Here is a 26,617-nt window from a genome sequence, read left to right as displayed (position 1 = left end):
TTATGTCCAAACAGTTTTTGTTTCATCAGACCAGAGGACATTTCTCCAAATAGTACGATTTCTCCAAAATGTACTACGCAGTTGCAAACCGTAGTCTGGCTTTTTTATGGCGGTTTTGAGTAGTGGCTTCTACCTTGCTGAGCGGCCTTTCAGGTTATGTCGATATAGGACTCGTTTTACTGTGGATATAGATACTTCTGTACCTGTTTCCTCCAGCATCTTTACAAGGTCCTTTGCTGTTGTTCTGGGATTGATTTGCACTTTTCGCACCAAAATACGTTCTTCTCTAGGAGACAGAACGCGTCTCCTTCCTGAGCGGTATGACGGCTGCATGGCCCCATGGTGTTAATACTTGCATACTATTGTTTGTACAGATGAACGTGGTACCTTCAGGCATATGGAAATAGTTCTCAAGGATGAACCAGACTTGTGGAGATCTACAAAAAATGTTCTGAGGTCTTGGCTTATTTCTTTAGATTTTCCCATGATGTCAAGCAAAGAGGCACTGAGTTTGAAGGAAGGCCTTGAAATACATCCACAGGTACACCTCCAATTGACTCAAATGATGTCAATTAGCCTATCAGAAGCTACTAAAGCCATGACATAATTTTTTGGAATTTTCCAAGCTGTTTAAAGGCACAGTCAACTTAGTGTATGTAAACTTTTGACCCACTAGAATTGTGATACAGTGAATTATAAGTGAAATAATCTGTCTGTAAACAATTGTTGGAAAAATTACTTGTGTCATGAACAAAATAGATGTCCTAACCGACTTGCCAAAACTATAGTTTGTGAACAAGAAATTTGTGGAGTGGTTGAAAAATGAGTTTTAATGACTCCAACCTAAGTGTATGTAAACTTCCGACTTCAACTGTAACAGTTGATCATTTTTCTTTGTAGCTAAGGGTTAACTTGTGTTTGATCAGGATGACATTGCATCGTAACTTGTTTCTAAATATGTGTTGTAGATCAGCTTCCTTACATATGTAATTGAGTTCCTTTGTCCAAGGGTAATTGTGTGTTATATCCCAGTTGAAAACCCTTTTTTGTTACTCTGTCCTCAGGCATATCGATAAAACGGTTCCATAACCTAATAATTTCACCCCTCTGTCTTATTTCATTGGGCTCCCATCCCATGTCTCCTTGAATAGGAAGGCTTATGCACTCCAAGGAAGCATCTTATGGCTCTGTTTTCAATATAGTTGGCTGTTTTGGCTACTTTACAACCCCAGATTTCAGCAGCATGGTTCAATATAGTACACACACATGAATTATAGACTTGTGAATATGTACAATAGCCAAGGTCTTTACAAATTTCCAATTTACTACCAATGGACCCCAACGCTCTACCTGCAGAATCAGATATGGACTTTATACACCTCTCAAATGTCATGTATTCATCAAAAAGGAAACCAAGGTATTTATATGAGCAAGTGTACTTTAGGCATATTGCTCCAAAATAAAAGTAATGATTACTTCTTATTGTAGACTTTTTTCTGAAGTGCATTATATGGGTATTATCTTGTTTGATCATTATCTCCACTTCGTACACCAGAGATTGCAAGGACAATATAATCTGTGTCCCGAGTCGTGTCATTTAGTTTAACTCCTAAATGTTCATGTTTGATTTGATGGGCCAAGTTGTTTTCAAAAAGGACAAATAACGTTGGGGAGAGCACCTCACCTTGTTTGAGCCCAAACAGAGCGGGAAACCATCCAGTCCTCTGTTCATTTACCTGTACACAGGCAACTGGACATCTACACAGGGCTTTAATTGCATCATAGAACCTTACATCAATTCCCATTTTTGTCTAAAAGCAAGATTTCTATTAACCAAATCGAAATCCTTCTGAAAATCAATAAAACAGGCAAAAGTTGGTTTTCTCTCTATCATTCTATCATTCGGATTACTTTAGAGACAGTATACTGTATACACAGAGTATACCAAACATTAGGAATACCTTCCTAATATTGAGTTGCGTTAATTGAGTTAATGTTTGTATACTCAGTGTACATGTACGTGGTCTATACAGGCTCTGACTTTCCTAAAGCCATTCTATTCATCAGCAAGCTGACCAGACAGTTCTAGTTAGTGGGAGAGCCTTGTATTTAGAATGAAGGAATACAATTTATATACAGTGCTAATGAGAGTAATCCCTCTGTAGTTCAATGGGATTTTAGGGTCATTTTTTAAAGAATTTTGGAATAGGCTTGATTGTAGATTTTTACGATACAGATGGAATAATGCATTTCTCAAAACAAGCCTGGAAGTCCAAAAAGTGTTCGCAACAATTTAGGTGATTTCATAACTGAATTAGATAAGTCATCAATTCCTGTGGCTTTCTTTGGTTTAGACCGCTCAACCTTTCTGACCTTCTCTAGAGTAAGAATGGCATTCAAATAGTGGTTAGGGGTGTAAGAATCCTTCTTCATTTCCTCCTCCAACTCATCCTTACGAGAACATGTTTCTTTCAAGAACTCATCCAAATAAACTCATTGTATGTGTTACCTTTAGGAGAAACACAAAATTACTTTCAGTGTTATGCTGATGAACATTTTTCCAATTGTGATTTTGATGGTTTGTATTACATTATAGATCAGATTACCTGTTTAAAATTGTCATCAGTAATGTAATCCATCGGATTACTCAAAATAATGACTTTTAGATTACTTTCCCTGCATGAATATTAGGATAGGTTAAATTAACCAGAGAAATGAGCAATTCAGTATGTATAATACAGCTGCAACACATGCAATGTTTGCCATTGCTGTTCATTTGCAGACAGTCTGGGAGCTGTGCTCAGCATTAAAGAAAACATTTAAAAGACAAGTTCATCTTTTTTCAACCAAATTATTATTTCTTATGTAAATGGCATGTTAAAGAAGAGTGCGCATGCGCTGGCTAGCCAGAAAAGTATTGCTCGAGTCGAACACAATGAAATATAACGTTGTCAACTTTTTTTTACAACATCTAAAGACCTGCATCACTATACAGAGAGTGTAAAATGACATATTTCATTCCTACCCTGGAATTGCAGAACAAGTTTCTCAAAACAGTTTCTAATAACCAACTAAAATCGCCCAAAAAGTGTCTGAACTCTTCTATAACATGCCATTTACATAAAAAATTGAGATTTGGTTGAAAAATAAGAACTTGTCCTTCAAGTCTTTCTTTGAAAACTGCCTTTGTTGAAGTCATCCTGAAAGTAATCATACATGTTTTATACAGTTAAAGAAAGAATCACTACACATTGAATGCACATGCATAACAACTCACAGCTCTATCAATGAGTCCAGGTCGATGAAGGAATCCCTGGGTAACGCTTTTAATTTATTGTTTGCCAAAGACCTGAGGGAAAACAGCATTGTCAGATTAATTCAGCAGATATTCCTGTCAATTAGTCATCATGGAAATACAGAGGGCCAAAGGGCAAGATTTTACAGAAAAAAATATACCCACAATGATTGTAAAATATATATTTCACATAGCAATATTGTATGTTCATACATAAAAAAAATAATAATTCAGTAGTAGTCTGTGTTTTCACACACTTTAACAGCTCTATTTCCAAACGCAATGTCCAGTGCAGCAGTACTAACAACAATAGGTATCCATCCATTTTTCTACAGAAATGTTTGCAGTTCACATTTTTGTTAAGCTTCAACATGGAAGTCTATCAGTCTACACATCGCATTTGCACTACACCATAGTAAATTACATTGCATGTGTAAGCCAAGCATTTTAATAAGATTAGCCTACATTTGTTGTTGTTATGCCAAACTTTGTCATCCGAAGAAAGAGTAAACAAACAAACAAAAATATTGGCAATAGCGGAGAATTCAGCAACATGGACAACGGTCGAATCTCCACAATTTTACAGACTGTATTGGCATAATAGCATTGTAGGCTATAGAAAGTAGAGGGTATAATGCACATGATGCTTATCCAAACTTTTCACAGGAGCTGACCAAAAAGAATATCCAATATAAAAAGAAAAGAGGGATGTCCGCTGTTTTGCTGCTCCCTAAGGTGATCTTTTAAAAGAGCATTGGTGATAAACTACCGATTAGGCTATAATATACTACTCTGCCCCACCCACTGACAAAATCATTGACATAAAAAAACTGTATTACCACTAAGACGTGCTGGTTGGTCTTAAAGGTCCAATGCAGACATTTATTTTTTTATTCAATATCAAATAATTTCTGGTTAACAATTAAGTACCTTACTGTGATTGTTATCAATTAAAATTGTCAAAATTAAACAAAAATAGCTTAGCTAAAAGCAATTCCTCAAGCAATTTCTGAGTGGGGAGGGGAAAACTGAAAACTAGATGTTATTGGCTAGATGTTATTTACCACCTGGTGATATCACCAGGCAGACTAAAACTCCATCCCACCTGTCACGATCGTTGAAATGAGGCAGAGTGGACCAAGGCGCAGCATGATAGAACGACATCTTCTTTTTATTAAGACGAACAAACGAACAAAAACAACAAACAGACAACCGTGAAGCTATTCAAACAAATAGTGCTGACACTAAACACTACACATAGACATAGACAATTACCCACATTAACCTAATGCCTATGGCTGCCTTAAATATGGCTCCCAATCAGAGACAATGAATGACAGCTGTCTCTGATTGAGAACCATTCAGGCAACCATAGACATACCTAGACACCTACACTCAACACAAACCCATACACTCTACTAAACCCCCCTATACCATACAACCACCCAAGACGAGACAAATACACACACACATCCCCCGTCACACCCTGACCTAACCAAAATATTACAGAAAACAAAGTTAACTAAGGCCAGGGCGTGACAGTACCCCCCCCCCCCAAAGGTGCGGACTCTGGCCGCAAAACCTGACACAGAAGGGGAGGGTCCGGGTTGGCCTTCCTACGGCGGCGGCTCGGGTGCGGGACGTGGCCCCCACTCCACCATAGTTAATACCTGCTTTGGTGGCTCTGGCAGATCATGGCTGGCTGACGGCTCTGGCCGGTCATGGCTGGCGGACGGCTCTGGCCGGTCATGGCTGGCGGACGGCTCTGGCCGATCCTGGCTGGCGGACGGCTCTGGCCGATCCTGTCTGGCGGACGGCTCTGGCCGATCCTGTCTGGCGGACGGCTCTGGCCGATCCTGTCTGGCGGACGGCTCTGGCCGATCCTGTCTGGCGGACGGCTCTGGCCGATCCTGTCTGGCGGACGGCTCTGGCCGCTCCTGTCTGGCGGACGGCTCTGGCCGCTCCTGTCTGGCGGACGGCTCTGGCCGCTCCTGTCTGGCGGACGGCTCTGGCCGCTCCTGACTGGCGGACGGCTCTGGCCGCTCCTGACTGGCGGACGGCTCTGGCCGCTCCTGACTGGCGGACGGCTCTGGCCGCTCCTGACTGGCGGACGGCTCTGGCCGCTCCTGACTGGCGGACGGCTCTAGCGGCTCGGGACAGACGGGCGGCTCTGACGGCTCGGGACAGACGGGCGGCTCTGACGGCTCGGGACAGACGGGCGGCTCTGACTGCTCGGGACAGACGGCTCGGGACAGACGGCTCGGGACAGACGGGCGGCTCTGGCGGCTCGGGACAGACGGGCAGCTCTGACGGCTCTGGGCAGACAGATAGCGCAGGCGGCTCTGGACAGACGGGCAGTGCAGGCGGCACTGGGCAGACGGCAGACTCTGGCCGGCTGAGGCGCACAGTAGGCCTGGTGCGTGCTACCGTAACTGGAGGTACCGGGCTAAGGACACGCACCTCAAGGCTAGTGCGGGGAGCAGCAACAGGACGCACAGGAGGCTTGGTGCGTGGTGCCGGAACTGGTGGTACCGGGCTGGAGACACGCACCATAGGGCGAGTGCGTGGAGGAGGAACAGGGCTCTGGAGACACACTGGAAGCCTGGTGCGTGGTGTTGGCACTGGTGGTACTGGGCTGGGGCGGGGAGGTGGCGCCGGATATACCGGACCATGCAGGCGTACTGGCTCCCTTGAGCACTGAGCCTGCCCAACCTTACCTGGTTGTATGCTCCCCGTAGCCCGACCAGTGCGGGGAGGTGGAATAACCCGCACCGGGCTATGCACACGTACAGGAGACACCATGCGCTCTTCCGCATAACACGGTGTCTGCCCGTACTCCACGGTAAGCATAGGGAGTTGGCGCAGGTCTCCTACCTGACTTCACCACACACCCTTGTAGCCCCCCCCCCAAGAAATGTTTGGGTTTTACTCGCGGGCTTCCAGCCTTGCTTCCGTGCTGCCTCCTCATATCGCCTCCTCTCGGCTTTAGCTGCCTCCAGCTCTTCACGATATTCTCCCGGTTGTGCCCAAGGTCCCTTACCATCCAGTATCTCCTCCCAAGTCCAAGAATCCTGTATGCGCTGCTCCTGCTGCTGCTTGACACGCTGCTTGGTCCGAGTTTGGTGGGTAATTCTGTGACGATCGTCGTAATGAGGCAGAGTGGACCAAGGCGCAGCGTGATAGAACGACATCTTCTTTTTATTATGAAGACGAACAAACGAACAAAAACAACAAACAGACGACCGTGAAGCTATTCAAACAAATAGTGCTGACACTAAACACTACACATAGACATAGACAAGACAATTACCCACATTAACCTAATGCCTATGGCTGCCTTAAATATGGCTCCCAATCAGAGACAATGAATGACAGCTGTCTCTGATTGAGAACCATTCAGGCAACCATAGACATACCTAGACACCTACACTCAACACAAACCCATACACTCTACTAAACCCCCCAATACCATACAACCACCCAAGACGAGACAAATACACACACACATCCCCCCTGTCACACCCTGACCTAACCAAAATATTACAGAAAACAAAGATAACTAAGGCCAGGGCGTGACACCACCAAAACAGGCTGATATTTCAGGCGGTCTTTTCAAACAGCTCTTACACTAAAAGGGCATTATCATAATTTTCTAAATTTCACAGTATTATTCCAACCTCATAGTGTGGAAATATATATGAAACACAGGAAATCATGTTTTTGACGGCACTAGGTCATTAAATGTTACCATTTGAGTTTTCACCTCAGTGCAGGCGAGCTGATGTTAGACCGGTAAATTGCCAAACCTGGCGATATGGTTAGAAAATAACAGCACCAGTATTAACAAGCCAAAATGGCCAACCTACTTGCATTTGACAATAGCACTGCCTTGTGACAAGCTAAAAGTAGACCCCTTAGCCTCCAATTGACATTAATACATCACTACTACCAAAACGCAAGTGGAAAATGAGTGGGAACCCATTAGGTTGCATTTCGGGTAGAATATCATTGTAGCTCTGATAAGCCCTTGTAGCCCTGGTAATTCCCTGGTAAGAAGACAATGTGGGCTAAAATACTACTGCATTATCCCCAAACATACATTTTCTTCACTGGAATAAAATGAGAAGTTCAGGATTCAACAACTTGAAGTTAGATGGTTCCTCACCCTTATTAAAGTAGTCTATGAGCCAGGAGATACTATAATCCATAGTTCAGTTTTCTTTAAACAGCCACTATAAACTTCAGCTAATTTTAGCCACCGCTAGCTAACAATCAATGGAAGTGATTGTAAATGGCCTAATCACTTCTAAAGCTGCATTATGTAGAAATTGCTCTGCCATTAACTGGTTGCTAAAATTCTAAAATGTTCACCTAATTTCAGTTTATGTGACAAAACAAGCAATGTATTTTGTAGAGATCATTGTACAAACTATACCATTGTGAAAAACATTTTCAATAACCAACAATATTGTAGAATCTGGTGTACAAAAAGAAACAAAAACAAAACTTAAGGAGGAAATAGCACACATACTGTATAACAGCACACAATAACACACACACTTATCATACTTACCTTCAATTAGAATGACAGATCTATAACTCAAATTTCTATCTGAATTCTGTCAGGTTACGTAATGTCAAACCACAAATAGTTGGCTTCCAGTTGAAGCTCGCATCCGCTACAAGACCATGGTGCTTGCCTACGGAGCTGTGAGGGGAACGGCACCTCCGTACCTTCAGGCTCTGATCAGGCCCTACACCCAAACAAGGGCACTGCGTTCATCCACCTCTGGCCTGCTCGCCTCCCTACCTCTGAGGAAGTACAGTTCCCGCTCAGCCCAGTCAAAACTGTTCGCTGCTCTGGCACCCCAATGGTGGAACAAACTCCCTCACGATGCCAGGTCAGCGGAGTCAATCACCACCTTCCGGAGACACCTGAAACCCCACCTCTTTAAGGAATACCTAGGATAGGATAAAGTAATCCTTCTAACCCCCCCCCCCCCCTTAAAATAGTTAGATGCACTATTGTAAAGTGGTTGCTCCACTGGATATCATAAGGTGAATGCACCAATTTGTAAGTCGCTCTGGATAAGAGCGTCTGCTAAATGACTTAAATGTAAATGTAGTTGATTTCAGTTGATTTGGCCATGATTTTTTGTTGTTGTTGATTGCTCTTATCATATTGCTTGTTAGCTAGTGGTGGCTAAAGTTATCTGAAATTCTTAGTTAAACCAAACCATGGATTATAGTTTATTTTGGCCCATAGATTACTTTCAAAGTGAGGAACCATCTAACATCAAGTTGTTAAATCTAACTTCCTCTAATGACAATGATGATTATTTGAACTTACAGGTGAGTCAGGTCCCTGAGTCCTCTGAAGGAATATTTGGAGACAGTCTCTATCTTATTACTCTCAATGAACCTAAAGAACAAAGGATATACAGCACTTCAAAAGAGAAAATGGATTGTGTGATCACATGGTGCTAATGTATAGTAGAATTAATCCCGACTATAATAAAAGGGATACAGTTACTCAGTATCTCTGTAACTCATTTCTTGAACAACAACATTAGCTTCAGTATATCATTATTTGAAAGATGAGTGAATGAAGGGAAAGGCACTTACAGGTACTCCAGGTGTGGAAGGCCAGAAAATGCATCGTCCCTTATTGTCATCACTGAATTTGAATTAAGAAGTCTATGATAAAAATATACAAAGAGTTAGTTACTTTGAACACAAGTGCAAATATAGAAAGACATTGTAGTTTAAAAAGTAAATGTCTAATTATGATTTATTATAATTCATTATATCATAACATTTAATGTCACACATCATTGACAAACATTCACATGTAGAATCACTGATATTTTAACATGATATATACTATACAACTAAAAGGTTAAGTTCATTTCTAAGAATAGCAATCAAAAAATAAGTCAAAATTGTATCCTCAAATGATGGTCATCTCACCATAGTGATATCATAGTGTTACCCAGCGTGGGGATGTTTAGGTTTGAGGATAAATCTACCTCTGTCCTCCAGTATATCACTGCCAATACATTATCTCCATGTTCCCTTTCTGTGACCTTGTAATCTGAGATGAGCTCAAAAGTACAGTTTTCCTATGATAAGCTTTTTAATAAACATGAGGGTCACAATCAATGTCATGCTTGCACTAAAATGTAAATTGCTGATGGACAACTGTACCTTACACTGGAAGAAGGCATCTGTCCTTAAAATTGCCTACTGAGTACAGACTGGTAGTGTGGCCATATTATGTATTCCTCACTTTCATAATAAGGATATACCCTGCTAACAATAATGAGCCGTTAGTATGTCCACGGGACGTCATAAAACGGCCACCTGAAGTCAGCAGGACATTCTGTCATTGTACCCTAGAGGTTTTGTCTAGTTCCCTGGGACGTCCCTGAGGACATTCTTGGGATGTTATGTCATGGTCCCCTGGAGGTTTTGTATTTAACACAATTTGACATACATTGTATGTTTATTTATACAGCAATTATTATTGAACACGTGCTCACCTGGGATTTGAACTCACAACCTCTAGGTTCACGACATTCCAATTTTCCTGCTACGCCAACATGTCTGTACCAACGACTGATTACACCTGTAGGTAATGTTCCCTCTGAGTGCCGCACAGAAGAAATATCAGCCCGCGCAGAGAAGCATGAGGTTGAACTTCCCTCAACTCTCTAGTTTTCCCCTTTAGTTAACACTATCAATGTTTAGTTCTACTGTGTGAATTGTGCTCGAATCAACGCAATATCAAATAAAATACAATTTTATTAGTCACATGCTCCGCATACAACAACCTTACAGTGAAATGCTTACTTACGAGCCCCAAAACAACAGTGCAGTTTCAAAAAAATACAGATAGGAATAAGAGATGAAAAATAATAAGTAATTAAAGAGCAGCAGTAAAAAATAACAGTATATACAAGGGGGTGCCGGGACAGAGTCAATGTCTGGTTACACCGGTTAGTTGAGGTACTATGTACATGTACATACAACAGTAGAGTAGGTAGAGTTATGCATAGATGACAACAGAGAGTGGCAGTGGTGTGGAAAGGGGGGAGGGGCAATGCAAATAGTCTGGGTAGCCATTTGACTAGATGTTCAGGAGCCTTATGGCTTGGGGGTAGAAGCTGTTTAGAAGCCTCTTGGACCTAGACTTGGGCGGTCTGGTACCGCTTGCCATGTGGTAGCAGAGAGAAGTCTATGACTAGGGTGGCTCTGACACCGCCTGGTATAGAGGTCCTGGAATGGCAGGAAGCTTGGCCCCAGTGATGTACTGGGCCATTCACACTACCCTCTGTAGTGCCTTGCGGTCGGAGGCCAAGCATTTGCCATAGCAGGCAGTGATGCAACCAGTCAGGATGCTCTCGATGGTGCAGCTGGAGAGCCTTTTGAGGATCTGAGGACCCATGCCAAATCTTTTCAGTCTCCTGTGGGGGAATGGGTTTTGTCGTGCCCGCTTCACGACTGTCTTGGTGTGCTTGGACCATGTTAGTTTGTTGGTGATGTGGACACCAAGGATCTTGAAGCTCTCAACCTGCTCCACTGCAGCCCCGTCATGAGAATGGGGGCATGCTTGGTCCTCTTTTTCCTGTAGTCCACAATCATCTCCTTTGTCTTGATCACATTGAGGGAGAGGTTGTTGTCCTGGCACCACACGGCCAGGTCTCTGACCTCCTCCCTATAGGCTGTCTCATTGTTGTCGGTGATCAGGCCTACCACTGTTGTGTTATCGGCAAACTTAATGATGGTGTTGGAGTCGTGCCTGGCTGTGCAGTCATGAGTGAATTGGGAGTACAGGAGGGGGCTAAGCATGCACACCTGAGTGGCCCCTGTGTTGAGGATCAGCGTGGCGGATGTGTTGTTACCTACCCTTACCACCTGGGGGCGGCCCGTCAGGAAGTCCAGGATCCAGTTGCAGAGGGATGTGTTTAGTCCCAGTGTCCATAGTTTATTGATGAGCTTTGAGGGCACTATGGTGTTGAACCCTGAGCTATAGTCAATGAATAGCATTCTCACATAAGTGTTCCTTTTGTTCAGGTGGGAATGGGCAGTGTGGACTGCAATAGAGATTGCATCATCTGTGGATCTGTTGGGGCGGTATGCAAATTGGGGTGGGTCTAGGGTTTATTGGATGATGGTGTTGATGTGAGCCATGACCAGCCTTTCAAAGCACTTCATGGCTACAGACGTGAGTGCTACAGGTCAGTAGTCATTTAGGCAGGTTACCTTAGTGTTCTTGGGCACAGGTACTATGGTGGTCTGCTTAAAACATGTTGGTATTACAGACTCGGACAGGGAGAGGTTGAACATTTCAGTGAAGACACTTGCTACTTGGTTAGCGCGTGCTCACAGTACACGTCCTGGTAATCCGTCTGGCCCTACGGCCTTGTGAATGTTGACCTGTCTTACTCACATCGGCTGCGGAGAGCGTGATCACACAGTCCTCCGGTACAGCTGGTGCTCTCATACATGTTTCAGTGTTATTTGCCTCAAAGCGAGCATAGAAGTAGTTTAGCTCGTCTGGTAGGCTCGTGTCACTGGGTAGCTCTCGGCTGTGCTTCCCTTTGTAGTCTGTGATGGTTTGCAAGCCCTGCCACCTCCAACAAGTGTCAGAGCTGGTGTAGTACGACTCAGTCTTAGTCCTGTATTGACGCTTTGCCTGTTTGATGGTTCGTATTCGGCTAAGGTGTATGTAAACTTCCGACTTCAACTGTAAGTTTTCAGACCATTTGCTATGAGAATTGAAATTGAGCTCAGGTGTCCTGTTTCCATTGATAATACTTGATGTTTCTACAACTTTATTGGAGTCCACGTGTGGTAAATTAAATTGATTGGACATGATTTGGGAAGGCACACTCCTGTCTTTATAAGGTCCCACAGTTGACAGTGCATGTCAGAGCAAAAACTAAGCTATGAGGTTGAAGGAATTGTCCGTAGAGCTCTGAGACAGGATTGTGTTAAGGCACATATCTGGGGAAGGGTAACAAAACATTTCTGCAGCATTGAAGGTCCCCAAGAACACAGTGGCCTCCATCATTATTAAATGGAAGAAGTTTGTAACCACCAAAACTCTTCCTAGAGCTTGCCAACCTGGCCAAAATGAGCAATCAGTGGAGAAGGGCTTTGGTCAGGGAGAAAACGAAGAATCTGATGGTCACTCTTACAGAGTTCCTCTGTGGGGATGGGAGAATCCTCCAGAAGGACAAACATCTCTGCAGCACTCCACCAAATAGGCCCTTATGGTAGAGTGGCCAGATGGAAGCAACTCCTCAGTAAAGGGCACATTAAAGCCCTTTTAGAGTCTGCCAAAAGGCACTTTTAGGACTCTCAGACCATGAGAAACAAGATTCTCTGGTCTGATGAAACCAAGATTTATCTCTTTGGCCTGAATGCTAAGCGTCACGTCTGGAGGAAACCAAGCATCATTCATCACCTGGCCATCCCTATGGTGAAGCATGATGGTGGCAGCATCATGCTGTGGGGATATTTTTCAACAGCAGTGACTGGGACAATAGTCAGGATCAAGGGAAAGATGAGCTGTGCAAAGTACAGAGAGATCCTTGATGAAATCCTGCTCTAGAGCTCTCAGCACCTCAGACTGGGGCGAAGGTTCACCTTCCAACAGGACAACGATCCTAAGCACACAGCAAAGACAACGCAGGTTTTGGCTTTGGGACAAGTCTCTGAAGGTCCTTGAGTGGCACAGCCAGAGTGCGAACTTAAACCTGATCAAACATCTCTGGAGAGAGCTGAAAATAGCTGTGCAGCTACGCCCCCCCATCCTACTTCAAATCAAATCAAATGTTATTTGTCACATACACATGGTTAGCAGATGTTAATGCGAGTGCAGTGAAATGCTTGTGCTTCTAGTTCCGACCATGCAGTAATATCTAACAAGTAATCTAACAATTTCACAACAACTACCTTATACACACAAGTGTAAAGGAATGAATAAGAATATGTACATAAAAATATATATGGATGAGCGATGGCCGAACGGCATAGGCAAGATGCAGTAGATGGCATAGAGTACAGTATATACATATGAGATGAGTAGTGCAGGGTATGTAAGCATTATATAAAGTGGCATAGTTTAAAGTGACTAGTGATACAGTTATTACATCCAATTTTTAATTATTAAAGTGGCTAGAGATTGAGTGTTGGCAGCAGCCACTCAATGTTAGTGATGGCTGTTTAACAGTCTGATGGCATTGAGATAGAAGCTGTTTTTCAGTCTCTCGGTCCCTGCTTTGATGCACCTGTACTGACCTCGCCTTCTGGATGATAGCGGGGTGAACAGGCAGTGGCTTGGGTGGTTGTTGTCCTTGATGATCTTTTTGGCCTTCATGTGACATCAGGTGGTGTAGGTGTCCTGGAGAGCAGGTAGTTTGTCCCCGGTGATGCGTTGTGCAGACCTCACTACCCTCTGGAGAGCCTTACAGTTGTGGGCGGAGCAGTTGCCGTACCAGGCGGTGATACAGCCCGACAGGATGCTCTCGATTGTGCATCTGTAAAGGTTTGTCAGTGATTTTGGTGACAAGCCGAATTTCTTCAGCCTCCTGAGGTTGAAGAGGCGCTGTTGCGCCTTCTTCACCACGCTGTCTGTGTGGGTGGACCATTCCAGTTTGTCCGTGATGTGTACGCGGAGGAAGTTAAAACTTTCCACCTTCTCCATTACTGTCCTGTCGATGTGGATAGGGGGGTGCTCCCTCTGCTGAGCTTGAGAGGATCTGCAGAGAAGAGTGGGAGAAATTCCCCAAATACAGGTGTGCCAAGTGTATCGTCAAACCCAAGAAGACTCAAAGCTGTAATTGCTGCCAAAGGTGCTTCGCCAAAGGTGCTTCAACAAAGTACTGAGTAAAGGGTCTGAATACTTATGTAAATCTGTTATTTTTTTAAATATATTTTTATAAACTTCAAAAAATCTGTTTTTGCTTTGTCATTATAGTGTAGATTGATGAAGAAAAAAAGTGTTTTAATCTATTTTAGAATAAGGCTGTAACGTAACAAAATGTGGAAAAGGTGAAGCGGTCTGAATACTTTCCGAATGCACTGTATATGCAAATAGCCATTGCCATATATGGATCTGTGCCATTCACTTTGACGGTCACTTGTAGATGCGCTTGTTTTGAGATCAAAGCAAGAGCTGCATGTTGTCACTTGTGCACATTTGTTCATATTCTTTGCTAGTTAGTGATTCATTAGCACAGTCATAGCTCATTTCTAGTCAACAATGGGTAGTGGTTGCTTCCTACAAGAGCACAAAATGTGTGCATTTCTAGATATCTTTGAAAAGCGAGTAAGGTAAAGAGCTTTTCTTTATGTCTTAAAATGGCAATGTTGTATTTTGAGACAGCCTTGAATAATCTAAGTAGCCAGTAGGCAGAGGGTAGCATAATTTGTCTGATTCTCTGTAATAATGGTATGGGAATAATAATTAACTGTATTTTGTAAAGTTGTTTCTTGCACAACATTTTCAGTCATCTTTTTGTCTGAAAGACAAGTGGATAAACAGGTTAATGTCAAGCCCTGCATGTTTTTTTTCTAAAGTTTCATGGAATGTAGACCTACATTGAACACCACACATTTGCTGCTACTGTAGGTTGAATGATCTAACAGCTATTTTCATGTTAAAATGTAATGGGATGCAATTTTCTCCATTGTTTTTGACAGTAGGCCACTCTGGCAGGCCTACATTATGATCAAATGGCCACAGTAGCCTACTTGGCCACTGTTGAAACTGTAACTTAAAGCGGGTACAGTGCTCATAGTAAACGCGCGCTGGAAGTTGCACAGAATTTCTACAATGTTCAAGTTTGCGCTCAGCAGACCTGGCATTTTCTCAGTGCCCCAATTTTTTTTTGAGAACATTGCCTGTAGGCCTATTCCTACACTTTTCACTTCAAATTAAATCTAAGCTCAATTACAAATACACTCAACAGCCTTCTGAGTGGCGCAGCAGTCTAAGGCACTGCATCACAGTGTTGCAGCGACATTACAACCTGGGGTTCGATCCCACAACAGGCCGTGACCGGACTTCGGTAGTCAGTTGAACAGTGTTTCCTCCGACACATTGTTGCAGCTGGCTTCTGGGTTAAGCGAGCAGGTGTTAAGAAGGTTTTGGCGGGTCATGTTTCGGAGGATTCATGACTTGACCTTCGCCTCTCACGAGCCCGTTGGGGAGTTGCAGCGATGAGAGAAGATGGCAATTGGGGAGAAAAAGGGGGTACATTTTTTTTATAAATAACACTCAACAAAACCCATTATATTTATCATAGTGATTCAGGAGTAACATTAAAACAGAATAATATGCCCCACCAACATTAGACAACAATACAAAAAAAACAACCTCAAATAAATTAAATCAATGAAAGAATAGTCAGATTAACTGATAATTAAAATAGCAGTGCAGATGGCACTATAGGTAACACATGTGTAGGGCACTTCTGAAATTCTACAAACTTTGGCACAGCAGAAAGAAAAAGCATACTCCAAATCCAGAGGTTGTGAATTCAAATCACAGGTGGGGTCACATTGGAAAGTCAGTACTAAATGATCATGTCAAATGCAATACATTGTCATTGTTTAAAGAATTTACACTATTTTAGCTGAATAGCATACAACTTACCTTAAACCCTGATACATTTTTCTTTACTTTATTTACACTACATGACCAAAAGTATGTGGACAACTGCTTGTCGAACACCTTATACCAAATTCATGGGCGTTATTATGGAGTTGGTCCCCCCTTTGCTGCTGTAACAGCCTCCACTCTACTGGGAAGGCTTTCCACTAGATGTTGGGAAATTGCTGCAGGGACTTGCTTCCATTCAGCCACAATACCATTAGTGAGGTCAGGCACTGATTTTGGGTGATTAGACCTGGCTCGCAGTCGGCGTCCCAATTCATCCCAAAGGTGTTCGATGGAGTTGAGTTCAGGGCTCTGTGAAGGCCAGTCAAGCTCTTCCACACCGATCTCGACAAACCATTTCTGTATGGACCTCGTTTTGTGCACGGGGGCATTGTCATGCTGAAACAGGAAAGGGCCTTCCCAAAACATTTGCCACAAAGTTGGAAGCACAGAATCATCTAGAATGTCATTGTATGCTGTAGCGTTAAGATTTCCCTTCACTGGAACTAAGGAGCCTAGCCCGAACCATGAAAGACAGCCCCAGACCATTATTCCTCCTCCACCAAACTTTACAGTTGACACTATGCATTTGGGCAGGTAGCGTTCTCCTGGCATCCGCCAAACCCAGATTTGTCCGTCAGACTTCCAGATGGTGAAGTGTGATTCATCACTCCAAAGAACACATTTCCACTGCTCCAGAGTCCAATGGCGGCAAGCTTTACACCACTCCAGCCGATGCTTGACATTGTGCATGGTGATCTAAGGCTTGTGTGCGGCTGCTCGGCCGAAGCTCCCGACGACCAGTTCTTCCAGGGGCAGTTTGGAACTCTGTAGAGTGTGTTGCAACCAAGGACAGATTTGGCAGTCCCATTATGTGTGCTTGTGTGGCCTGCCACTTTGCGGCTGAGTCGTTGTTGCTCCTAGACGTTTCACAATAACAGCACTTACAGTTGACTGGGGCAGCTCTAGCAGGGCAGAAATTTGATGCACTGTTGGAAAGGTTGCATCTTATGACGGTGCCAAGTTGAAAGTCACTGAGCTCTTCAGTATGGGCAATTCTACTGCCAATGTTTGTCTATGGAGATTGCATTGCTGTGTGCTCGATTTTATAAACCTGTCAGCAACGGGTGTGGCTGGAGTAGCCGAATCCACTAATTTCAAGGTGTGTCCACATACTTCTGTATATATAGTGTATCGTGGTTTGGGACACCTAGGACAATCAGGGGAGCTTCAGGGGACCATGACACAACGTACTAAGAACGTCTTAAAAAACATCCCTGGGTCCCTGGGACAAACCGGGCACAACTTCCCAAGAATGTTCTAAAAATGTTCTCGGGGACATCCTCGGGACAAACCAGGAACTAGACAAAACCTCCAGGGAACAAAGACACAATGCCCCAAGAAAAGTCCTAGAGAAAGTTCCCTTGGGACCATCACGCAATGTCTAAGGACTAGTAAAATTAACATCCTGAGAATGTCCTAAAAAGGTCCTGATATGGTCCTCAGTGACATCCTAGGAACTTACAGGGGACTAGACAAAGGTCCCCCAGAGAACCTCCCCTTTGGACCATCACACAACGTTCGAAACTCTTAAGGGACCTAATGGGAATGTCGCAGAATGTGCTCAGGACGTCCCCTGTTTGCTAGGTAAGCTCATCATCAAATTCAGAACTGAGCACTCCACTAAGCTTACATTCTCTACATGCTCAAATAGACAAGTCAAACGTTAAGGTAATTAAAAAACACTCATAAACTATGTGAATATCAAGTCATGTGTAAGGTAGAATATGGTAAGAACAACATTCATGTCTTAGTTTTGGCTAAATAGATATGCGTCGTTCCATAAATAGAGTGCTTTTTGGGTAGTGTAAGTCTGTCAAAAATAACTATTTTATAGTTAAAATAACATTTTTTTTACCAAATGTTTATATTCTGTCATAAGAGCACATGTTCAACTTAATAAAAATAATGTTTTATCATCTCAAGAGATCAAGTTAAGAAAAATGCCAATTAAAGTAACAGGGTTGACAATTTAATCTTAAAATCAGCTATAACTCCCCTTGTGACAGGAGGAATGGCAGCATGTTGTGTGCAATTAAATGCAAACTTAACAAAACATTTGAACTTGTTAAAACATCTGTAGCCCATCTATCTATGGGTAAAAGGGTTGATGTGTTATGCTCAACGTGCTCAGTTTTCTACCACAAAACACAATAAAATGGCCAAAAAGAGTATCACCTGCTTTTACACTATGATTTGACTAAATGTTAAATTTTTTCTTTTGATAAAAAAAGGTATAGTTTTACTATATTAAAACAAGAGTTCAGTTCACGTAACAGGGTTGAGCTTAAAATGAGGGGCAAACTTAAATGAATCACTAAATCGCATTAAATAAATAGTTATCTTCAGATATGCAACAAAGATTCTCCTGCCGCCACAAAACACACACACACACAACCAGACATTGATTGATTAATTGGAGAAAGCGTGTGTCAAGTACAGAACATTTCCTAGGCTTTTCTACCTGCAGCAACACTAGCAGGGGCTTAACTATGATGTGAATAAATGTAACTACAGTCGCAAACTTAAATATAATAATAATATATAATAATATATGCCATTTAGCAGATGCTTTTATCCAAAGTGACTTACTGTCATGTGTACAGACACGTTGTTGTTGTAGGTCAAACATCAATTCTTTTAAAGAACGACACTGTTTACATTCCGAGTTTTCACTTCTAAAATTGACTTTTTATGACCATCTGTTGTTGAGTTCAACTTAATTTCCCAACTGGTTAAACCCCTAACCATTCCCATGGACACACATACTGGAAGTCATGTCTCATTTGTATATTCATGTATAGTACAAGTGTCATTGACTCACAGGAGTTGGAGAGATGGCATGTGAGCAAACATGGTCTCCTTGATCTCGGAGAAGGACCCGTTGACAATGCTCCTGAAAGATAGTAAGATTATGGAGTAAGCACAGAGCAAATTAAAAGTAGAAAAGATTAAGTTTAGGGAACCGAGTGGCACAGGGGTCTAAGGCACTGCATTGCAGTGGTAGAGGCATCACTACCGACCCGGGTTCGATCCCGGGCTGTATCACAACCGGCTGCGATCAAGGAGTCCCATTGGGCGGCGCACAATTGGCCCAGCGTCGTCCGGGTTAGGGGAGGGTTTGGCTGGGGTAGGCCGTCATTGTAAGTAAGAATTTTTTCATAACTTAAATAAAGGTAAATATATATATATATATATATATATATATATATATTATTTGCCACTACTCTCCTGCACTGTAAAAAAAAAAAAAAAAAAAAAAAAAAATCAGCCCACTGATCATTGCACTGCTACAACTGGTCTGCTTCCTCAGTTTCTCTGAAACTGTACCCTATTTATATATATATATATAAATAGGGTACAGTTTCAGAGAAACTGAGGAAGCAGACCAGTTGTAGCAGTGCAATGATCAGTGGGCTGATTTTTTTTTTACAGTGCAGGAGAGTAGTGGCAAATAATATATATATATATATAAATAGGGTACAGTTTCAGAGAAACTGAGGAAGCAGACCAGTTGTAGCAGTGCAATGATCAGTGGGCTGATTTTTTTTTTTTTTTTTTTTTACAGTGCAGGAGAGTAGTGGCAAACTGAACACTATGTACATACATTTGAAGTCGGAAGTTTACATACACCTTATCAAAATACATTTAAACTCAGTTTTTCGCAATTCCTGACATCTAATCCTAGTAAAAAGTCCCTGTTATAGGTCAGTTAGGATCACCACTTTATTCTAAGAATGTGAAACGTCAGAATAATAGTAGAGAGAATGATTTATTTCAGCTTCTATTTCTTTCATCACATTCCCAGTGGGTCAGAAGTTTACATACACACAATTACTATTTGGTAGCATTGCCCTTAAATTATTTAACTTGGGTCAAATGTTTTGGGTAGCCTTCCACAAGCTTCCCACAATAAATTGGGTGAATTTTGGCCCATTCCTCCTGACAGAGCTGGTGTAACTGAGTCAATTTTGTAGGCCTCCTTGCTCGCACACGCTTTTTATATTCTGCCCACACATTTTCTATAGGATTGAGGTCAGTGCTCCAATACCTTGACTTTGTTGTCCTGAAGCCATTTTGTCACAACTTTGGAAGTATGCTTGGTGGTCGTTGTCCATTTGGAAAACCCATTTGCAACCAATCTTTAACTTCCTGACTGATGTCTTGAGATGTTTCTTCAATATATCCACATAATTTTCTTCCCTCATGATGCCATCTATTTTGTGAAGTGCACCAGTCCCTCCTGCAGCAAAGCATCTCCACAACATGATGATGCCACCCCCGTGCTTCACGGTTGGGATGGTGTTCTTCGGCTTGCAAGCCTCCCCCTTTTTCCTCCAAACATAACGATGGTCATTATGGCCAAACAGTTCTATTTTTGTTTCATCAGACGAGAGAACATTTCTCCAAAAAGCACATTCTTTGTCCCCATGTGCAGTTTTAAACCGTAGTCTGGCTTTTTTATGGCGGTTTTGGAGCACTGGCTTCTACCTTGCTGAGCGGCCTTTCAGGTTATGTCGATATAGGACTCGTTTTATTGTGGATATAGAAACTTTGTACCTGTTTCCTCCAGCATCTTCACGAGGTTCTTTGCTGTTGTTCTGGGATTGATTTGCACTTTTCGCACCATAGTATGTTCATCTCTAGGAGTCAGAGCGCGTCTCCTTCTTGAGCGGTATGACGGCTGCGTGGCCCCATGGTGTTTATACTTGCATACTATTGTTTGTACAGATGAACGTGGTACCTTCAGGTGTTTGGAAATTGCTCCCAAGGATGAACCAGACTTGTGGAGGTCTACAATTATTTTCTGAGGTCTTGGCTAATTTCTTTTGATTTACCTATGATGTCAAGCAAAGAGGCACTGAGTTTGAAGGTAGGCCTTGAAATACATCCACAGGTACACCTCCAATTGACTCAAATTATGTCAATTAGCCTATCAGAAGCTTCTAAAGCCATAAAGTTAAAGGCACAGTCAACTTAGTGTATGTAAACTTCTGATTGAACCATTTTATGCGGCAAAAGTACGTTGATTGGTTAAAATTGAGAGCCCTGTTTTTGTAGTGCAGTGATCTGACGGTAATATTGGGATGATTTGACTGTTTTATGTTATAATAGGACTAGTGCGTGATTGGTCAAATTTGCAAGCCCTGCATAATATGCGGCAAATTGTTGCTAAATCCTGAAGGAACTGACTATTCATGGGTTTCACAGAACCTGTGAACAGTACAGAAGTGTGCAACTTTAGGCTACTGCATTCTCAGTTGGCGCTAACAACGATTTCACACACATGGCATTTGTGGAGTGAAGATTACGCTGCTTTGTGAGTGTGTTTTTGGGAACAGAAGATTGATTGGCTGTGGCATACAGTATGAGGAAAAATCGTATGGGTGCACTGGTTTTTGAGATTTGGTTCTGGGTTGCCGAGATTAGGTCTCACTGTCTCAGGCAAGGTTACTTAACACGTTACAATGGCATAAATTGCTTATGTCCTACCCAAACCTGGCTTTAACTTGTATTTTAAATCTTTCAATACTTTGAGCGTTTACATGAGACTGGAGTGCTAGATGGACAGGGACTTTTGGGACTATTCCATTGATTTCCATTGTGGCAGGCAAGAATAATACTATTTACACCCAGGTCTGGTTGCATCCCCTACTGCCATTTAGACCTTTAACTCTGAGGCTGACCTTGTGCTACTCCTAGCTTATTGTGTGAAATGTCCATTGTACAATTAAAAAATAAAGATCTAATTGAGGGGTACTTGTATTTTAAAAACTGTTGAATAAATACAGTACCAGTCAAAAGTTTGGACACACCTACTCATTCAACGGTTTTTCTTTATTTTTACTATTTTCTACATTGTAGAATAATAGTGAAGACATCAAACTATAAAATAACACATATGGAACCATGTAGTAACCAAAAAAGTGTTAAACAAGTCGAAATGTATTGTATATTTTAGATTTTTCAAAGTAGCCACCCTTTGCCTTGATGTCACCTTTGCACACTCTTGGCATTAGTGGGACTATCATTTGTTTTTCAACAGGACAATGACCCAACACACCTCCAGGCGGTGTAAGGGCTATTTGACCAAGAATGAGAGTGATGGAGTGCTGCATTAGATGACCTGGCCTCCACAATCACCCGACCTCATCCTAATTGAGATGGTTTGGGATGAGTTGGACCGTAGAGTGAAGGAAAAGCAGCCATCACGTTCTCAGCATACATGGGAACTCCTTCAAGACTAGTGAAGACATCAAAACTATGAAATAACACACATGGAATCATGTATTAACCAAAAAAGTGTTTAACAAATCAAAACATATTTTATATTTGACAATCTTCAAAGTAGCCACCCTTCACCTTGATGACAGCTTTGCACACTCTTGGCATTCTCTCAACCAGCTTCACCTGGAATGCTTTTCCAACAGTCTTGAAGGAGTTCCCACATATTCTGAGCACTTATTGGCTGCTTTTCCGTCACTCTGCGGTCCAACTCATCCCAAACCATCTCAGTTGAGTTGAGGTCGGGTGATTGTGGAGGCCAGGTCATCTGATGCTGCACTCAATAACTTTATTTATTGGTCAAATAGCCCTTACACAGCCTGGAGGTGTCAAACAGATTCAACCACAAAGACCAGGGATGTTTTCCAATGCATCGCAAAAAAGGGCACCTATTTTTAGATGCTCATCCTAATATTTATATATTCCTTAATTCCATTCTTTTACTTTTAGGTTGTGTGCCTTGTCTGTATTGTTGTGAATTTTAAGATATTACTGCACTGTTGTATCTAGAAACACAAGCATTTCGCTACACCCGCAATAACATCTGCTAAACATGTGTATGTGACAAATAAATAAAATTTGATTTGAGCTGTAATCATTGCCGAAGGTAATTCTAAGATGTATTGAGTCTGGGGTGTGAATACATATGTAATTTAGATATTTCTATATTTCACTTTCAATAAATGTGCTAACATTTCTAAAAACATGTTTTCACTTTGTCCACAAAATGTGGAATAAGTCAAGGGGTATGACTACTTTCTGAAGGCACTGTGTTATTTAAATCCATCAGTTTCCTTTTTGTATTGACAAAAAAAGAATTTGAGCCCTAAAATAAATATTCTTGCCTGCCTCTTTTTTGATTATTTAACCTTTACTTAACTTAGCAAGTTAGTTAATTAAGAACAAATTCTTATTTACAATGAAGGCCTACTCCGGATGACACTGAGCCAATTGTGCGCTGCCTTATGTGATTCCCAATCACGGCCGATTGTGATACAGCCTAGAATCGAACCAGGGTCTGTAGTGACCCCTCTAGCACTGATATGTAGTGCATTAGACCGCTGGGCCACTCGGGAACCCTCTGGAGTGGTTACTGATACAGAGTTTCTGTATCCCAATTTGCCGCAAAATACGGATATTGCTGTACATGTGCAGGATATTTTTTGTGCCCACTCCGGTGATTACTTAGCTGCTGTGCTGAGTGCCCTGGCGCCACTCACCCCTCCTTGATCGCCTTTGTCTGGTCACTGGGGTAGTTTACACATTTCATGTTGTACACAAAACTGTTCAAACTATTGTATTCCGTTCCTCAGTAGGCATAAGCGCGATTTCATGTAAATTTTTTCAGGAGGGGAGTAGGCTACATGCAGCTATTTAAATGTTTTACACAAAATACAATATCGACATGTTTGTACAGTGTGTTGTCAGTATTGCAAGCATACTGTAAATACGACACAAACAGGCCGTCTAGCGGTTCCATGCTCTTCTTAGCTGCTGACATGCATTCAGCTATTTATTATCGACACGATATCAGTATATATGGCATAACTATGGCACCGGGCGATGCAAAACGAACTCGCCCAATGTCAGATTATTTTTTACCGGTCCTTATACACACATTTTTCAGGAACCATGATATGGCAGCAACTATAAAGATTAGCCTACATAATCATACAAAATGTGTCCAAAGTGTAAGGACTGCGTCCTGCTTGTGCAACTGCAATATCCGTTACAACAGACAGACAGACAGACAGAGAAGGTTCATAATATATATGTTTTGGAATGTTCATTCAAATCGCTGCAGGGTTTTTATTTCAGATATTCAGAAAAATAGGAGGCAAAGACAAAGGCTACATCTTGGTTCAGAAGAGCGAAACGTGAAGGGGGGGGGGGGGGGGGAGAGTATGAGCAGCAGCTAAATTAGAAAAAACGTAAAATAACACATGCGCAGAACGTGATTCGTATCCTCATTTAAAAAAGAGCTTTCCGGACGCAAAAATACCATATCCGTAGCCATGGCCTAATTTTGATCAGTATTAAGAGGTATTTTGATTGGTATAGTTGATGACGTTCATTATTGTTGTATTTCCTCACAAAACTCAGATTAGACTCAGATTAGTAAATGGGAGCTAGTTTTAACAGGGTTAGTTGTAAACGCAGGTTACCAAAAACTACATCATATTTTATTATGGTATTTAGACATATTTACATAATTGTATAAAATGTCACGTCTTTACATCAACTACAAATAAGATAATAAAAATATATATATTAAGTCTAATTCATACATTTGAATGCTAATAAATTCTGGCTACACCGTTTTTGGTCAATATGGCATTCTTAACCTGTAAAAAACATTTTTTGTCCATTTAGTGTATTTTTATGTTAATATCAGTTTCCAATCGTAACATTTTTCTATAACCCTTCATTTTTACAATTGAAGACAGTGTTACATTTAACCCAGTCTGTGGGGTTAAATGTAACATTTCACCTCCACCACTTTCGGTTTAAATTGTACATGACTGCTATGTCCTAGAAACGTAGTGACAGTGGGCAATGGTAGCTGAGACATGTAGCCTTTAAAAATATTATTAATCTAACTCAGTTTTTTCAGAAATAAGCTAAAGTGTTAGCCCCGGTCTCCCCTATGTCATTGCATGTGTATATATATATATATATATATATTTTTTTATAACAAGCTTGTGCTAGTGTCACCACAAACATATCTTAGCCTATACAATATCAGATATGTAGGCCTACTATAACTCGTTCGTTCATATGTCATAACTTGCATTAGCGGCAAAGACATAATTATTAGTAGCCTAGACTAAATCAGGTATGACTGAAGTTACTTACAGTGAATTAATGTCGTTCGGGATGATCCTTGGGACATAGGAAGATCCAAAACAAATGATGGACTCCTTGGAACAGCTGCATGCTGAAGGACATCTGGAAACCCTTTTTAAAGAAATCGGCGTAGCTATGTACAAGCACACAACTGAAAATAACACGCAGTTTTTAACTATTGACAGCATATTTTTTGTCGGACTTGCATGTGTGAGATAGCAATAAACCCCGGGCAGATTGCAAGGCTTCCTTCCACTCTGCGACATGAAATGCTGCACTGAACCCCTTACATCAGCAATTCAGCTGCAGCTCCTTTCGCGCAATTTAATTATTTATTATACCCAGTACTCTGTTGATAGTTTGGTTAAAGAGCGGTTATCTCCACAGCGGACTTTCGAGTGTAGCCGCATAGGTTTAGCTTGCATTTAGGGTGCGCTTGTTAATAAACTTCAATGAATACCGGTATGATTTTTGTAGGCTAATTGCAATTATAGTCTAGCATTGACTGAAGGCAACATGTCATACTCCTAGCCTATGAAGCGTTCGTTCTACTCACATCACCTTACAGGCCAAAAGTCAGTTGATGAAACATTGAAGTGCTTATTTCAATAATGCATATTACTAGATACATCATGCTTAGAGCCAATACAATATTTGATCAACTGCTACCCGAGCCAAATAACGTTTTCTGGACATTGAAATCAGGTTAATTTTCGGGTTCTAAATTAAATGTGAAAATACGTATTTTCTGGACATTGAATTACAATTTAAAAGAGAAAATGGAGCCAACTGAAGATTGCTGTGTGGAATATGTATTATTTCTCCCATCTGTCACATGCACTTATGTTTATTTTTCAAAAGCTGACCAAGAGAAAACAACAACGGAACACTTCAACTACAACATTCTCAGTAAAGGTTACAGAAACGTTTTTGTCTTGCTATGACTGTGATATGTGGTTGTTTATATACTTTAATTGAATGCACTGACTGTAGATCTCTAAATGATCAAAATGTAAATGTAAAATTTACCTGGTATGGTTCTAATAAGCCCCGCTCCAAACATGACCACGTTTGGTTGGTCTGGACCGGACCAAATCTGAACCGATCATAGACATCTACATTTCACAAGTTGGACAGTACAGCACAGTACAGTGAGTAGAGTGCAGTCCAGTACAGCACAGCAGTGTTTAGTTCAATAGAGTGGAGTACAGTACAGTAGAATACAGTACAGTAGACTACAGTTAAGTACAGTATAGTATAGCAGAGTACAGTACATTATACTTTACTCTACTGGAACTCTCAGGTGTGCCGCAAAACATTTCCTAATCTTGATAATTTTTTGGAACACACTTAAACGTGACCTGTGGAATGCACATGGAATTTTGATGTGGGAGCACCAGTGCCACTCAGATAATACATTGTATGGCACACATGGTTACATCTGTATTGTTGTTTCAAGT

General features: G+C 41.7%; 1 protein-coding gene across 1 annotated transcript in view; it reads right to left on the bottom strand.

Annotated features, from left to right (window-relative positions):
* The window catches only part of lgi2a (leucine-rich repeat LGI family, member 2a), a 37,360-nt gene extending 11,837 nt beyond the window's left edge, over positions 1–25,523 (bottom strand). The window contains exons 1-5 of the mRNA XM_071333263.1: positions 25,167–25,523; positions 18,850–18,921; positions 8,921–8,992; positions 8,646–8,717; positions 3,278–3,349 (exon numbers count right to left, since the gene is read on the bottom strand). Of these exons, the coding sequence (XP_071189364.1) occupies positions 3,278–3,349; positions 8,646–8,717; positions 8,921–8,992; positions 18,850–18,921; positions 25,167–25,423 (545 nt within the window). The 5' untranslated portion in view covers positions 25,424–25,523. The remainder of the gene's footprint in view (positions 1–3,277; positions 3,350–8,645; positions 8,718–8,920; positions 8,993–18,849; positions 18,922–25,166) is intronic.
* Positions 25,524–26,617: the final 1,094 nt, after the last annotated feature.

Source organism: Salvelinus alpinus, chromosome 11 (assembly GCF_045679555.1).
Source record: "Salvelinus alpinus chromosome 11, SLU_Salpinus.1, whole genome shotgun sequence".
Taxonomy (NCBI): Eukaryota; Metazoa; Chordata; class Actinopteri; order Salmoniformes; family Salmonidae; genus Salvelinus; species Salvelinus alpinus.
Note: the sequence above shows the minus strand (reverse complement) of the source record. Positions and strands in the feature narration are given on the sequence as shown.